Source organism: Pan troglodytes, chromosome 23, assembly GCF_028858775.2.
Source record: "Pan troglodytes isolate AG18354 chromosome 23, NHGRI_mPanTro3-v2.0_pri, whole genome shotgun sequence".
NCBI lineage: Eukaryota > Metazoa > Chordata > Mammalia > Primates > Hominidae > Pan > Pan troglodytes.
This window is the reverse complement of record NC_086016.1, coordinates 43747462-43764731: the sequence shown is the minus strand read 5'-3', so window position 1 is coordinate 43764731 and position 17270 is coordinate 43747462. Positions and strand designations below refer to the sequence as shown.

At 46.4% G+C, this 17270-nt stretch overlaps 1 protein-coding gene across 30 annotated transcripts in view; it reads right to left on the bottom strand.

The window, feature by feature from the left end:
* The window catches only part of MEI1 (meiotic double-stranded break formation protein 1), a 99263-nt gene that overhangs the window by 27068 nt on the left and 54925 nt on the right, over window positions 1-17270 (bottom strand). For all 30 annotated transcript variants that reach the window (XM_063807946.1, XM_063807950.1, XM_063807948.1 and 27 more), the window contains 3 exons: window positions 13370-13538; window positions 8586-8733; window positions 953-1228 (listed from right to left, as the gene is read on the bottom strand). In XM_063807946.1, the coding sequence (XP_063664016.1) occupies window positions 953-1228; window positions 8586-8733; window positions 13370-13538 (593 nt within the window). The remainder of the gene's footprint in view (window positions 1-952; window positions 1229-8585; window positions 8734-13369; window positions 13539-17270) is intronic.

Genomic DNA, 17270 nt, shown 5'->3' with positions numbered 1-17270 from the left:
TGGGTCATAATTTATAAGTACCTACTATGTGTGAGGAACTGACCCCGAATATTTCATCTGGTGAAGAAAACCTAGTATCTGAGTTCTGTCCCCTGCTACTCTCCTTGGTATCTAATTTGTTGTTCAATTTGCCTTCTTGAGTGGAAGGAAAAAAAGTGGAGTTAAAGCCAGCCACTAGGCAGTTTACCTTATCTAATCTAATTAATCCATCTAATTCCTGATGGGAATTTCAGTAACATACTTCACCAGAAAGTATTGACAGCCTGGGCAACCTGGTGAAACCCCATCTCTAAAAAAAAAAAAGTAAAAAATTAGTTGGGTGTGGTGGCGTGCACCTGTAGTCCCAGCTACTCGGGAGGCTGAGGCAGAAGAATTGCGTGAACCCGGGAGGTGGAGGTTGCAGTGAGCCCAGATCATGCCACGGCACTGCACCCTGGGCAACAGTGTGAGACTCTGTCTCCAGAAAAAAAAGTATTGGGGCATCTGACAATTCTAGGTATGCCTGAGCAAGTAATGCACATATGATATTATCATGTAAGTCATGGCAAAAAAGAGGAGAAGTCCCTCTGCCATCAGAAATGTCCATCTACATGCCCCATGGGCTTCCTTTAACATTAAACCTGTGTCAGCAGAATCTGCTTGAGAGATGACAGTGAGGTGAGAGGGGATGGTGACTAAGATCTGCATTTCATAGTGTCATCCCCTGGGGGGAAGAGAGGCACACATCTCTCAGTTGGTAGACTTCCATTAGACTTAGGAAAGAGTATGGATTTACAGAAACTAGGCACCTACAAGTAGAAGAGACCACCACCCCTCCAACTCACATGCAGACAGTGGTAAGTCTGGAGGTGGGCTGAAGCAGATGTGGGTGCCTCCTGACCTCAGTAAACCGGCTCTCAGAGAGAGAAGGCCCACGATTTCTGAATGTAGAAATGAATGAGTGGTTGCCTACCAGCAAGATGAGCAGGATGCTGGGGATGCTTCTGAGCAACTGGAACAGGACTACTAAGCTGGCAGGAAGGGCGGGCTGCCCAGCAGAGGTGACATCATCCAGTTCCTCATAGCTGCTGTCTTCCCAGAAGAACCAAAGTTCCAGGACATGGTGCCCATACCTACTCATGAGCTCTGGATACAACAGAAAGAACCTGAGCAGGAGCGGATGGTGAGTATAGACTAGCTGCAGGTCTGGGATGCCTTCTAGGAATTTTCTGATTGCACTGACCATAGTCTGGAGGCAAAAAAAAGAAAGGAGGTAAATACACCTTGCAGAGGACCCAAGAGACCCCAACATGGCCAAGAGATGACTAGGAAAAATGTACTGTCATCTCAGTATTCCAGGACACCTTGGCTAGCTCATCCCAAGGCACTTTAGTGAGAAAATACCACTGTACTTACCTTATAACAGAAGTTCTCAACTAGGGGTGATTTTGTTCCCATGGGACATTTGGTAAAGTCTGGAGACATTTTTTACTATCTTGATTGGGGGAATGCTATTGGGATCTAGTAGGGAGAGAGTGGGGATGCTGCTAAATATCCTACAATGCCAGGAAAGCTTATCACAAAAGAATGATCTGGTGCAAAATATTAATAGTGCCGAGGTCAAGAAACTCAGCTTGATGATGGTACCACAGTGGGTTGTAATTGTCAGTGTACATGTCTACTTCCCACACTAGACTGAAAGCTGCTTGAGGGTAGGGACTGTGGCAGATTAATCTGTGCACTTAGCATAGGGCCTGGCACAGAAGGGATGAAGGGGAGATATGTTGAATAATTTCTTTTTTTTTTTTCTGAGACAGAGTTTCGCTCCTGTTGCCCAGGCTGGAGTGCAATGGCATGATCTCGGCTCACCGCAACCTCTGCCTCCCGGGTTCAAGTGATTCTCCTGCCTCAGCCTCCTGAGTAGCTGGGATTACAAGTATGTGCCACCATGCCCGGCTAATTTTGTATTTTTAGTAGAGACGGAGTTCCTCCATGTTGGTCAGGCTGGTTTCAAACCCCTGACCTCAGGTGATCTGCCCGCCTTGGCCTCCTAAAGTGCTGGGATTACAGGTGTGAGCCACTGTGCCCGGCCTTGTTGAATAATTTCTTACTCCTCACAAACCTACTTCTTCCCATTGCATTCCCATAACAATGTTCAAATTTCTTAGTATGAGGCTGGGCGTGGGGGCTCATGCCTGTAATCCCAGCACTTTGGGAGGCTGAGGTGGGCGGATCACCTGAGGTCGGGAGTTTGAGACCAGCCTGGCCAACATGGAGAAACCCCGTCTCTACTAAAAATACAAAATTTGCCGGGCATAATGGCACATGCCTGTAATCCCAGCTACTTGGGAGGCTGAGGCAGGAGACTCACTTGAACCCGGGAGGCAGAGGTTGTGGTGAGCCAAGATCACGCCATTGCACTCTAGCCTGGGTAACAAGAGTGAAACTCCATCTCAAAAAAAAGAAAATTCCTTAATATGCTATTATATGGGTTTTACAGTTTTGGCTCATTTAGGTCTTTCACTCATTGTGAGTTCATTTTTGTGTACGGTATGAGTTAAGAGTCCAACTTCATTCTTTTGCATGTGTATATCTAGTTGTTCCTGAAAATTTTCTGAAAAGACAAATCTTCCCCCATTGAATTATCTTGGCATCCTCATCAAAAATTGACCATAAATGTATGGGTTTATTTCTGGACTCTCAATTCTATTTCATTGATCTATATGTCTACCCCTATGTCAGTACCACACTATCCTGATTACTATAGTTTTTTGCTAAGTTCCAAAATAAAAAAGGTATGAGTCTTCCAACTTTGTTCTTTTTTTTCAAGATTGTTTTGACTATTTTGCATTTCCATATGAATTTTAGGTTCAGCTTATTCATTTTTGCAAAAAAGTACAATTGGGATTCTGATACAGATTGCATTGAATCTACCGATCAATTTGGAGAGCACTGCCATCTTAAACTATTAAGTCTTCCAATTCATGAATGCAGTCTGTTAATTTAGATTTTTAATTAAGAAAAAAACAGAAAAACAGTAATGTTTTGAAATTTTCACTATATAAGTTGATATGATTTGGATTTGTGTCCCTGCCCAAATCTCATGTCCAAATTATAATCCTCAGTGTTGCAGGAGGAGCCTGGTGGGAGGTGACTGGATCATGGGGGTGGACCTCCCCGTTGCTGTTCTTGTGATACTGAGTGAATTCTCATGAGCTCTGGTTGTTTTAAAGTTTGTAGCACCTCCCTTTTCACTCTCTTCCTCCTTCTCCAGCCATATAAGATGTGCCAGCTTCCCCTTTGCTTTCCGCCATGACTATAAGATTCCTGAGACCTCCTCAGCCATGCTTCCTGTACAGCCTGTGAAACTGTGAGTCACATAAATCTCTTGTCTTTATAAATTACTCAGTCTCTGGTAGTTCTTTATAACAATGCGAGAACTGACTAACACAAAGTCCTTATACTTTGTTAAGTTATATTCCCAAGTATTTAATTTCTTGATGCTATTGTAAATGGAATTGTTCCCTTAATTTCATTTTTTTTTTTTTTGGGAGACAGGGTCTCGCTATGTCACCCAGACTGGAATGCAGTGGCGCAATCTCAGCTCACAGCTCACTGCAACCTCCGCCTCCAGGGTTCAAGCAATTCTCCTGCCTCAGCCTCCCGAGTAGCTGGGACTACAGGCGCATGCCGCCACGCCCAGCTAATTTTTTGTATTTTAGTAGAGACAGGGTTTCACCATGTTGCCCAGGCTGCTCTCAAACTCCTGAGCTCAGTCAATCCGCCCGCCTCGGCCTCCCAAAGTGCTAGGATTACAGGCGTGAGCAACTGCGCCCGGCCTAATTTCATTTTCAAGCATGTTAATAAAGATTTAAGTCTCTTTTCAGCTCCTCTCTATTCTACCTCCCATATGACTTAGCTAAGGCACATTAAGCTAGGCTTCCTTCCTTGAATGGATAGATTGGGCATCTTCCCACTTCTGTACATTAAATCATACTCTGCTCTCAGCTTCAAAGTTCTCCCTTCACCTCCTCCATCTCCTCCACAAAGCCTCTCCTGATGCTATATAATGCTTTGCTGGTTCTTGGCCAGTCCTCCAGCTCCAGGAGAGCACTCATTACTGTAGCTGCCTGACCCATAGGAGATCTTTTTGTCTCTCCTGACAAACTTGTGTTCTCTGAGGGAAAGGAACTTGTTTGATTCATTTCAGACCTGACAGGGCCCCACATGGTACCTAGCTCATGTCAAGTGGTCAATCCACATTGGTTGAGTAGCTGAAATGTTGAGAAGCAAATAAAAAATCATCGGCATAGAGTTGTGTTCAACAGCTTAGGAAATGCTGATCAAACTGCAATGAAGTTGCTGAAAAGGAAGAGTTTCCAGGCATAAGTAAGGCCTGACACTCTGAAATATCCATCCCCACAGAGACACCCACACTCTGGCTATTGGGGATCCTCAGACACATACCTTAACACACATCAGTGTGTATCTCCTCCACTGCTTCCACAAAGGCTCAAAGACCATGAGAATCAGAAAGGATCTCAGAGATAACTCTGCCCAAGGCCCAGAAAGGGAAGGAGATCTCACCAGGAAGGCCCAGAACATTAGCAACAGAACGAGAATGTGGACCCAGGAGTCCTGCCTTTCTGCACAATGCATGTATACAAGGTTACCCTGCTTCTACATAAAGGGCATTCACAGGTAAATGGTACCAAGGAAGCCTTCTCATAAAGATACCACATAAAGAATGTGACATCAGAGACAGAAGCAAAGGAAAGGCCTGGGAGCTAGCAGGCAAATTTTATGGGGAAGACGTCCACGAGCCTCCTGAAGGTGCCCCTTGCAGCACTACCTCATCTAGGCAGTCCCATTGCTCACCAGGGACCTCAGTGACCATGGAGGGTGCTCCTCTACCCACACCTCTTTAGCCCTACCAGCTGCCCAGAACAAAGAGCTTCCCTGCCTCCAGTAGCTTGATGGTCCCTGTTCTGCCTTCTAAACTCTTTCACCTCCCTTCTAACCTTTCTTTTCACTCTAATCAGAACAACTTCCTGATAAACTAGGGCAACGTGAATCTACACGAGTAATTCTCAAAAATAATACTGGAGACAGGAGCAGTGGCTCACACCTGTAATCCTAGCACTTTGGGAGGCTAAGGCAGGGGGATTGCCTGAGCCCAGGAGTTTGAGACCAGTCCGTCTCCACAGGAAATAAAAATAATTAGCCAGGCATATGCAGTGGTGCATGCCTGTGGTACCAGCTACTCAGGAAGCTGAGGTGGGAATATTGCTTGAGTTCAGGAGGTCAAGCCTGCAGGGAGTTGTGATCACACCACTGCACTCCAGTCTGGGTGACAGAGCAAGACCCTGTCTCAAAAAATAATAATGAGTAAAATGAATAATAAAAAGAAAGAAAACATCCATACGGTAGAATTCCAACTAAAAAATATAGAAGGAATTGTAAGCCAGGCACGGTGGCTCACACCTGTAATCCCAGCACTTTGGAAGGCTGAGGCGGGTAGATCACAAGGTCAGGAGTTCGAGACCAGCCTGGCCAACATGGTGAAACCCTGTCTCTACTAAGAACACAAAAATTAGCCAGGCATGGTGGCACGCACCTGTAATCCCAGCTACTTGGGGCACTGAGGCAGGATAATTGCTTGAACCCGAGGCAGAGGTTGCAGTGAGCAGAGATCGCGCCACTGCACTCCAGCTTGGGCGACAGAGCAAAACTCTGTCTCAGAAAAGAAAAAACGTTATGGCCGGCACGGTGGCTCATGCCTGTAATCCCAGCACTTTGGGAGGCCGAGGCGGGCAGATCATGAGGTCAGGAGATCAAGACCATCCTGGCTAATACGGTGAAACCCCGTCTCTACTAAGAAATACAAAAAATTAGTCAGGCATGTTGGCGGGTGCCTGTAATCCCAGCTACTCAGGAGGCTGAGGCAGGAGAATGGTATGAACCCGGGAGGCGGAGGTTGCAGTGAGCCGAGATCACGCCACTGCACTCTCTAGCCTGGCGACAGAGCAAGACTCCGTCTAAAAAAAAAAAAAAAAAGAACATTTTGGTATAGTGAAATTTGACTATTGATGACTAAGGATTACACAGTATTATATACAATGTTAAATTTCTTGATTTTGATCACTGTACCCTGATTATGTAACAGAGAAAGTCCTAATTCTTAGGAAATACAAATTGAAGTATTTATGAATAAAATGACTCCCTGAAAATTATTTTCAAGTGGTTCAGAAAAAAAGAATAAGGGGGTGGGGATGCGAAGAGAGAGAATGCAAATGAGATAAAAATAAAAATTGGTGAATCTGGCTAATCGGTGTCTTTGAACTGTTCTTGAAATTTTTTTGTAAGATGAAATAATATCAAAATAAAATTGAGTAGAAAAATCAAGTTGTGATTGTATGTTGCCCTTTATATATTTATATTAAATTTTATCTTATTTTTTGAGACAAGGTCTTACTCTGTCACCCAGGCTGGAGTGCGGTGGCATGAACATGGCTCACTGCAGCCTCAACCTCTTGCGCTCAAGTAATCCTCCCACCTCAGCCTTCCCAGTAGCTGGGACCACAGGTGCGCACCACCATACCTGGCCAATTTTTAAAAATTTTCTGGCTGGGCACGGTGGCTCATGCCTGTAATCCCAGCACTTTGAAAGGCTGAGGTGGGTGGATCGCCTGAGGTCAGGAGTTAGAGACCAGCCTGACCAACATGTTGAAAACCCGTCTCTACTAAAAATACAATAATTAGCTGGGCGTGGTGGCACATGCCTATAATCCCACTGTAATCCCAGCTACTCGGGAGGCTGAGGCAGGAGAATTGCTTGAACCTGGGAAGCGGAGGTTACAGTGAGCCAAGATGGCGCCATTGCACTCCAGCCTGGGAAACAAGAGCAAGACTCTTGGTTGTTCAATTATTAGAACTTTTCATTTTGAAGCAAAGGCTTCTCAGGTCATGAAAATTATTAGTATTCTGAAAAAAAAAATCAAGACTGAAGTTCAAGTAACTTTCTCTGGGTCACACAGTTAACTGATGGGGGAGTCGGACTCCAGCTCAGACTTGACTGACTCCTAAGGCTCATTCCTTAGTACCACCTCTGGTTGGTACAGGAGCAAAGAGCTCTAAGGTATTGGTATCTTCTCCTGGTAACAGTTTATTAAAGAAAGTGGATTGCTGGGACTCAGATCATTGTTAATTAGGCTATTGGATCACTTTCGTGGTGGTTGTGTGTGGACAAGTTTTCTCTCTCCAGCTTCTTTATAAACTCCTGGAATCAAGGACCACATCTGACTCATCACTGAACCTCTCACCTATTTCATAGAATATTGCTTCTGTTCCTTAGTGTGGACTCTTCAGTCTAAAGCTAAAGATACTCTTCCTCCATTGACTATTAATTTTGCCTCTTTTTGATTACTGTTGAGGCAAATGTGATGAGAGTAGACCTGGTTTAATTTGAATGGAAACAGAAAGGCATAGTGGAAGTGAATGGGTTTTCAAGTAAGACACACCTGGGCACACAATGTCCTGTTGTCTCTCTCTTTGTGCTAGTAGCAGCCACTGGTGATCATTGCCTAGATCCACTAATTAATTAGGGATTACAAAACAATAATATTCTAGTTCTGTCATTCTCTGTTTATTAACTTAAATACTTGTATAAAAGGAAACTTCCGGCTGGGCACGGTGGCTCACGCCTGTAATCCCAGCACTTTGGGAGGCCGAGGCAGGCAGATCACGAGGTCAGGAGATTGAGACCATCCTGGCTAACAGGATGAAACCCCGTCTCTACTAAAAATACAAAAAATTAGCCGGGTGTGGTGGCGGGCGCCAGTAGTCCCAGCTATTCGGGAGGCTAAGGCAGGAGAATGGCGTGAACCCAGAAGGTGGAGGTTGTGGTCAGCAGCGATCCTGCCACTGCACTCCAGCCTGGGTGACAGAGCGAGACTCCGTCTCAAAAAAAAAAAAAAAAAAGGAAACTTCCCCTCATTAACTATTCAGTTACTCTGAAGGGTTAGATTAGATTACATAGGAAACATAGGTTAAGTGCTTGATTCTTTTCCTGTGGTTACCAGTTTTCAAAAACATGAGTTTGTTGCATAGCATCCTCCAAAGGTGACCAAAGAGTTGTTGTTTTTTTTTTAATTTTTAATATTTTGTAGAGACAAGGTCTTACTATGTTGCCCAGGCTGGTCTTGAACTCCTGGCTGAGGCAGGAGAATCGCTTGAACCCAGAAGGTGGAGGTTGCAGTGAGCCGAAATCACACCATTGCACTCCCGAACTCAGGTGATCCGCCCACCTCAGCCTCCCAAAGTGCTGGGATTATAGACGTGAGCCACCGTGCCCAGCCTCAGTCCCGATTTTCTTATCTGTAGAATGCAAATAAAAATCTCTTCCTCCCAGGAAGGCTGAGATAATTAGGTAAATTATACAGGCTCTGTATGAGTCTGCATCCTACTCCTCTCCACACTCCTAACACCTCCGCTTTGTCTCTCTCTACCACCCGCTTGCCTATACACTATCATCATCATGGTCTCCCAGGGAACACTAATGTAAAGAGGTACAGGAGGACAAGGAGCCCAGGCATTGTGGTCCATACCTCACGTAGTGTATTGTCTTTGTCCTGGCAGATTGCAAGCAGATAGATGGAGGCTTTGAAGACCACCAGTGGGGGGCGCTCGCCCTGGTCCTGCAGAGACAGGAGGAAGCTTTGCACAGCCTCAAATAACTCTGCCTCTGAGACAAACCTGTCAACCAAGAAAAGCCTGAGTGAGAAAGGCAGAGTTGGCAGGCCACTGGGCTCTTCTATCCTGCCTGGCCGCATCCTTCCTCAGCCCACTGTCCTGCCCCAGCATGCCCACAGCCTAATGACATCTTACACAAACAGTGTGCTATACATACTTACAAAGCATTGCCATATATATACATCACATTGTTCTGTGCCTTGTGCAAGGCTCAGTTAGGGGCCAAATACTCCTCATTCACACTTGGGAGGTGAGCTATCTGCCAGCTGGACCAGCAGTGTTAAAGAGAAGGGTGCTACTGCTGGGGTTCAGAAGGCCCTGCCCTGGCAGCTGCTCCACCCCTCTCTTCTTGTATTTATCATTAAACAGTGGTGTATTTAACAGATATAACACCAAAAGCATAAATGACAAAAGAAAAAAATGGATAAATTAGAGGTCATCAAAATTAAAAACATTTGTGCTTAAAAGATACCACTAAGAAAGTGAAAACGGCCAGGTGAGATGGCTCATGCCTAGAGTCCCAGCACTCTGGGAGGCTGTGGTGGGAGAATTGCTTGAGGCCAGGAGTTCGAGACCAGCCTAGGCAACATAGTCAGACCTCTTCTCTACAAAAAAAAAAAAAAAAAAAAAAAAAACAGTTAAATTAGCTGGTTGTGTAGACGCATGCCTATAGTCCCAGCTACATGGGAGGCTGAGATGGGAGGATCGCTGAAGCCCAGGAGGTTGAGGCTGCAGCGAGCCATGATTGTGCTACTGCAATTCAGCCTGGGTAAGAGAGCAAGATACAAAAGGAAAGGAGAGGAAGGGGGAAGGGGAAGGTAAGGAAAAACGGAGGGTAGAGTAGGGGAGGGGAAGTAAGAGGAAGGGAGGTGAAGGGAGGGGAGGGAAAAGAGGAAAGGACGGGATAGGACAGGACAGGAATGGAAAGCAAAGGAAGAAACAAAGAAAAGAAAGCGAAAAGACAGCAAACAGGAGGCCAGGTGCGGTGGCTCACGTCTGTAATGGTAGCATTTGGGGAGGCCAAGGTGAGAGGATTGAGAATATACCCAAAAAGAATTAAAAACACTACTCAAACAAATACATGTACACACATGTTTACAACAGCACTATTCACAATAGCCAAAAGGTGGATAGGCCCAAATGTCCACCAATAGGTGAATAAAAGCAAATTATGGTGTATACATACAAAGGTATATTAATCAGCCATAAAAGGAATGAAGTACTGATACACGGTACAAACATTATGCTCACTGGATGGACTTCTAAAATGATATGCTAAGTGGAAGAAGCCAGACACAAAAAGTCACACACTGTATGATTCCATCTATATGAAATATTCAGAATAGGTAACTCCAAAGAGACAGAACAGATTGTTGATTGCCAGGAGCTGGGGAGGAGGAACGGAGTGACAGCTTTGCAGTGATGGAAATGTTCTAGAACTAGATGAAGGTGGTGGTTGTGCATTTTAAAGGTACTATTAAATACCACTGAATTGTTCACTTTAAAATGGTCAAGCTTATGTTGTGTAAATTTTACCTTAATAATTTTTTTTTTCTTTTAAGACTGAGTCGGCCGGGCGCAGTGGCTCACGCCTGTAATCCCAGCACTTTGGGAGGCCGAGGCGGGCAGATCACGAGGTCAGGAGATCCAGACCATCCTGGCTAACACAGTGAAACTCCGTCTATACTAAAAATACAAAAAATTAGCCGGGCGTGGTAGCGGGCACCTGAATTTCCAGCTACTCAGGAGGCTGAGGCAGGAGAATGGCATGAACCCGGGAGGCGGAGCTTGCAGTGAGCCGAGATCACGCCCCTGCACTCCAACCTGGGCAACAGAGTGAGTCTCCGTCTCAAAAAAAAAAAAAAAAAAATACTGAGTCTCACTCTGTCGCCCAAGCTGGAGTGCAATGGCACAATATCAGCTCATTGCAACCTCTGCCTTCCGAGTTCAAGTGATTCTCCTGCCTCAGCCTCCCCAGTAGCTGGGATTACAGACGCTCGCCACCACACTCACCTAATTTTGTATTTTTAGTAGAGACAGGGTTTCACCATGTTGGTCATGTTGGTCTTGAACTCCTGAACTCAGGTGATCCACCTACCTCGGCCTTCCAAAGTGCTGAGATTACAGGTGTAAGCCACCGCACCTGTGAGGGAAGAGACAGACCCTCTTATATTGTTTTATATTGTTTTCTACTCAGTACCTGTTTTAAGAAAAAAACAAAGAAGTGAAATCAAAGCCAGGCAGCCTGGCGCCAGGCCCAAAACCAGGCCTGGGCCTGCCTGGCTTAAACCTAGCGGTTAAAAATCAACTCATGACTTAGAACCCGATGTTACACGTATATTTCAGGCATTGTATGGAAGAACACTGTGAAACTCCCGGCTCTGTTCTGTTTCACTCTGACCGCCGGTGCATGCAGCCCCTGCCACGTACCCCTTGCTTGCTCAAATCAATCACGACCCTTTCATGTGAAATCTTTAGTGCTGTGAGCCCTTAAAAGGGACAGAAATGGTGCACTTGGAGAGCTCAGATTTTAAGGCAGTAGCTTGCCAATGCTCCCAGCTGAATAAAGCCCTTCCTTCTACAATTCGGTGTCTGAGAGGTTTTGTCTACGGCTCGTCCTGCTACACCTGGCCAATAAATTATTATTATTAATTAATTATTTATTTTTTGAGACAGAGTATCACTCCGTCACCGAGGCTGGAGTGCAGTGGCACTATCTCAGCTCACTGCAACCTCCGCCTCCCGGGTTCAAGCAATTCTCCTGTCTAAGCCTCCCCAGTAGCTGGGACTACAGGCGCCTGCCACCACGCCTGGCTGATTTTTGTATTTTTATTTTTATTTTTTTTATTCTTTTTTTTATTTTTTTTTTGAGACGGAGTCTCTCTCTGTCACCCAGGCTGGAGTGCAGTGGCGCGATCTCAGCTTACTGCAAGCTCTGCCTCCCAGGTTCACGCCATTCTCCTGCCTCAGCCTCCCGAGTAGCTGGGACTACAGGCACCCACCACCACGCCCGGCTAATTTTTTTGTATTTTTAGTAGAGACGGGTTTTCACCGTGTTAGCCATGATGGTCTCGATCTCCTGACCTCATGATCCACCCGTCTCGGCCTCCCAAAGAGCTGGGATTACAGGAGTGAGCCACTGCACCCGGCCTGATTTTTGTATTTTTAGTAGAGACGGGGTTTCACCTTGTTGGTCAGGCTGGTCTCAAACTCCTGACCTCAGGTGATCCACCCGCCTCGGCCTCCCAAAGTGCTGGGATTACAGATGTGAGCCACCGTACCCGGCCCAATAAATTATTTCTTACGGCTTAAGAAAGAACAGTCCTTTTATTTTTATATCCTTTTTGAGATGGAGTCTCACTCACTCTGTCACCCAGGCTGGAGTGCAGTGGCATGAGCTTGGCTCACTCCAACCTCCACCTCCCGGGTTCAAGCAATTCTCCTGTCTCAGCCTCCCGAGTAGCTGGGACTACAGGCGCCTGCCACCATGCCTGGCTGATTTTTGTATTTTTATTTTTATTTATTTATTTATTTATTTATTTATTTGAGACGGAGTCTCGCTCTGTCACCCAGGCTGGAGTGCAGTGGCACGATCTCAGCTCACTGAAAGCTCTGCCTCCCGGGTTCACACCATTCTCCTGCCTCAGCCTCCCGAGTAGCTGGGACTACAGGCACCCACCACCATGCCCAGCTAATTTTTTTGTATTTTTAGTAGAGACAGGGTTTCACCGTGTTAGCCATGATGGTCTCGATCTCCTGACCTCGTGATCTGCCCATCTCGGCCTCCCAAAGAGCTGGGATTACAGGAGTAAGCCACCGCGCCTGGCCTGATTTTTGTATTTTTAGTAGAGACAGGGTTTCACCTTGTTGGTCAGGCTGGTCTCAAACTCCTGACCTCAGGTGATCCACCCGCCTCGGCCTCCCAAAGTGCTGGGCTTACAGGTGTGAGCCACCGCACCCGGCCCAACAAATTATTTCTTACAGCTTAAGAAAGAACAGCCCTTTTATTTTTATTTTTATATCCTTTTTGAAATGGAGTCTCACTCACTCTGTCACCCAGGCTGGAGTGCAGTGGCACAATCTTGGCTCACTGCAACCTCTGTCTCCTGGGTTCAAGCAATTCTCCTGTCTCAGCCTCCAGAGTAGCTGGGATTACAGGTGTGCACCACCATGCCCGGCTAATTTTTGTATGTTTTGTGGAGACAGGGTTTTGCCATGTTGGCCAGGCTGGTCTCGAACTCCTGACCTCAACTGATCAGCCCACCTTGGCCTCCCAAAGCATTGGGATTACAGGCGTGAGCCACCATGCCCAGCCATGATTTTTAAAATGTAATAAATTGAACAGTAATGATTAAAACCAAAGTAAACTACTGAAGTTTTTTTCTGTGGACAAACAACACCCTCAAGGATAGCAAGGAATACTCATTGGCTTTCTAGGCCTCTGTCTCTCAGCACAGTGTCTACCCACCTGTTCTAACCTACTAAGATATGAGCCTCTCAGGGACACAACCCATTTCTTACTTATCCCCGTGTCCCCAGTGCCCAGCATCAGGCTTGGAGAGATGCCCTTATTTATTGAACTGAACTGCTGATGAAGGTCCCAAGACCCACCACCAGCCACCCACCTCTGTGCACTGACCTGTCTTCATGGATGTAGGCCAAGTAGAAGAGGAGCAGGATGCAGTACTGTCTCTGGCGAGCAGCTCCCTCCATGTACTGGCGATCAGACAGGAAGGCAAGGCTTTCAGGGCTCCTGCTGCTTATCTGGGGCAGCCCATGCTGCAGGAGCTCAGACACTGCAGAGAGTTCTAGGGAGGGAATAAGTAGAGGAAAGCCACACAGAGAACATAGAAGAACAGGTAATCAGCACATTAGTACCTACTACATGCAGAGTACTGCACAGGGCAGCAAGGGTAAATGCAGCATAGTGGGAAATAAGGAAATCAGAGGCTCCTCTTCCTTTGAGCAAGGTTCAGCCTACCGGGAAAGACTAAACTTCACAAGCAGAAGGACATGGATATGTCTCAAAAATTAACATTCATTCTTTTTTTGTTTTGTTTTTCTTTTGACAGAGTCTCGCTCTGTTGCCCATGCTGGAGTGCAATGGCATGATCTCGGCTCACTGCAACCTCCCCGTTCTGGGTTCAAGCAATTCTCCTGCCTCAGCCTCCCAAGTAGCTGTGATTACAGGCACCCACCACCACGCCCAGCTAATTTTTTGTATTTTTAGTAGAGGCAGGGTTTTGCCATGTTGGCCAGGCTGGTCTCAAACTCCTGACCTCAGGTGATTCACCCACCTTGGCCTCCCAAAAACATTCATTCTTTCATTCATTTGACATATGTTCATTGAGTGGCTACTACTCTTAGGACAGGCTGTGAGACCCAGGCCCTACCTCCAGGAACTGGCAGCTGATGGGAAGAGACACATAATGAGACAGGCAATTGCAGGACATGTGATCAGCGCTATATTGAGGAGGGAGTGACTCAGGCTGCCTGGCATGGGGAAGGAAAGGTCAAAGAGGATGAAACTGTGGGCCGGGTGCGGTGGCTCATGTCTGTAATCCCAGCACTTTGGGAGGGTGAGGAGGGTATATCACCTGAGGTCAGGAGTTCAAGACCAGCTTGGCCAACATAGTGAAACCCCGTCCCTACAAAAATACAAAAATTAGCCGGCTATGATGGCAGGCGCCTGTAATCCCAGCTACTTGGGAGGCTGAGGTGGGAGAATCGCTTGAACCTGGAAGGCAGAGGTTGCAGTGAGCTAAGATGGCACCATTGCACTCCAGCCTGAGTGACAAGCGCGAAACTCCATCTCAGAAAAAAGAAAGCAAGCTTTGGGAGGCCGAGGCTGGCGGATCACGAGGTCACGAGATCAAGACCATCCTGGCTAACACGGTGAAACCCCGTCTCTACTAAAAATACAAAAAATTAGCCAGGCGAGGTGGCGGGCCCCTGTAGTCCCAGCTACTCGGGAGGCTGAGGCAGGAGAATGGCGTGAACCCAGAAGGCGGAGCCTGCAGTGAGCCGAGATCATGTCACTGCACTCCAGCATGGGCGACAGAGCAAGACTCCGTCTCAAAAAAAGAAAGAAAGAAACAAACAAACAAATAAACTGTGGAGGGTGAGGAGAAAAGAGGCAGCAACAGGAGAAAAGAGAAAAGGAAGCAAGGTGTTCAGAGGCCTGAAGGCATGAGAAGACATGCCATGTTTCCATTCAGTGTCACTGGACAGTCAGTGAATAGATGTGGGGTGTCAGAAGCTGGGGAACTATGTGATGTAATCTGCAGTTGGACTGTGAAAGACCTTTAAGCAAATGCCACTTAAAGAATTGGGACTTCATCCTGAGGGCAGAGACTTCTAGATTTCTTACGAAAACGGTTTCATAAAAGAAAGAATATTTTAATACCAAAAGAACAGGAAAGAAGGATAGGCGTGGTGGCTCAAGCCGGTAATGCCAGCACTTTGGGAGACCAAGGCAGGTGGATCACCTGAGGTCAGGAGTTCGAGACCAGCCTGGCCAACATGGCAAAACCCTGTCTCTATTAAAAATACAAAAATTAGACAAGCGTGGTGGCAAGTGCCTGTAGTCCTAGCTACTCAGGAAGCTGATGCAGGAGAATTGCTTGAACCCGGGAGGCGGAGGTTGCAATGAGCCGAGATCACGCCACTGCACTCCAGCCTGGGCAACAGAACAAGACGCTGTCCCAAAACAAAAAAAAAGGAAAGAAAAAGACTGACTTCAGAGTTTAAAATTTGAATAAAGGCCAGGTGCGGTGGCTCACACCTGTAATCCTAGCACTTTGGAGTCCAAGGCAGGTAGATTGTTTGAGGCCGGGAGTTCAAGACCAGCCTGGCCAACATGGCAAAACCCCATCTCTACTAAAAATACAAAAAAATCACCTGGGCATGGTGACATGTGCTTGTAGTCCCAGCTACTCGTGAGGCTGAGACACAAGAATCACTTGAATCTGGGAGGTGGAGGTTGCAGTGAGCTGACATCACTCAACTCCAGCCTGGGCAACAGACTGAGACTCTGCCTCAAAAAACAAACAAACAAAAAAACCTAAATAAAGTCAACTTTATCCTTATGTTCCACATTTCACCATGGACCAGAGAAAACTTCATCACTATCTGACACTACTCCACAGACTGATGTGTGGAGACCACAGCTGAAAGCCAGGGGAGTTAAGATGTTAAGACTTTGTTTTCAGATAATCCTTCCAGCAGTGAGTGGATGAGAGATTGAAAGACAGGACCTCAGTTGAAGGTCAACCGAAAGAATCCATCCTGCCAGGGCCAAGTCCTGGGCAAGCAGAGGGTGAGGATAGCGCATGTCCCACAGCAATTTGGTAGCAGAGCCAGGTCAGCTCTCCTAATTCCAAGTTCAGTGCTTGTCCACCAAAGCATGCTCTCATCAATATAATAATAATGAAACAAATATCCTTCAGCCACACACATCCACCTGCCTTTCTCCTGATATATAAAAGAAAGAAGCAGTCTGAATGTTATGAGAGATCTGCTGCATTTCCTGGCACAATGAGATTTAAGAAGCCCCAGTGTTTAAGGCAGGAGATGTGTGGGGCTCCCCTTGGTTTGACAAGCAAGGGAACTGCCAGAAGCAGTGGAGCAGGCACTTATGAGCATGAGAGGTGATGGTGATGTGACTGCCAATAGTCTTAGACTACATGGCAGAAATCATGCTATTCTCTCTGCAGGCCAGATCATGCCTTAACAGGGAGATTGCAGAAAGGAGTAGCCAGCATAGTGAGAGAACCAGTAGCCAAGCTATGTTGGAAGCAATAAAAATGCTCACCTGGGCTTTGCTCCCTCTCAGCATGATGTCTGGGAAAGATAAAAGAGAGCAGCAGGTGTAGAGAGTGGGGGAGAGGACACAGAATCTTCACAAATATAATAAGGGGGAAAAGAGCCAGAACTAGGTCTTACCCACAGAGGTATATTTGTTGAATGAATGATGAAACAATTATTAAACTGTTTTCTATTATATCAGGAGACAGGTCTAAGATAGAGGAACCCCTCAGGGCAAATAACATACTGTTATAATCGCTCTATCCACAGCAGTACCTAGGCCTCCCCTGGCAGGTAGCAGAAGCTCAATGAACGTTCAACAAGAGGAAAAACTTCCAGCTCTCAGCCCTGCAGCTGCTGTTCCTCCTGCCTAGATTCTGCATGGCTTTCCTTTACTTGACTCAGACCTCTGCTCACATACCACTTCCACATGGAGGCCTTCCCTGACCACCCTATCTAACATGTCTCTCTCCTCCTTCTATCACTCTCTATCCTTTTGCCCAGTTTTATTTTCTTCATAGTGCCTATGGATCTCTGACATAGTATGCATTTGCTTATCGCCTGCCTGTCTCGATCTATGACAGCAGGGCTTTGTATCCCTGGCTCTTTCACCAGCACCTGGAATGGAGTCTGACACACAACAGGTGCTCAAGAAACACCTGTGGCTCTTGGCTGGGCACAGTAGCTCACATCTGTAATCTCAGCACTTTGGGAGGCCGAGGCAGATTACCTGA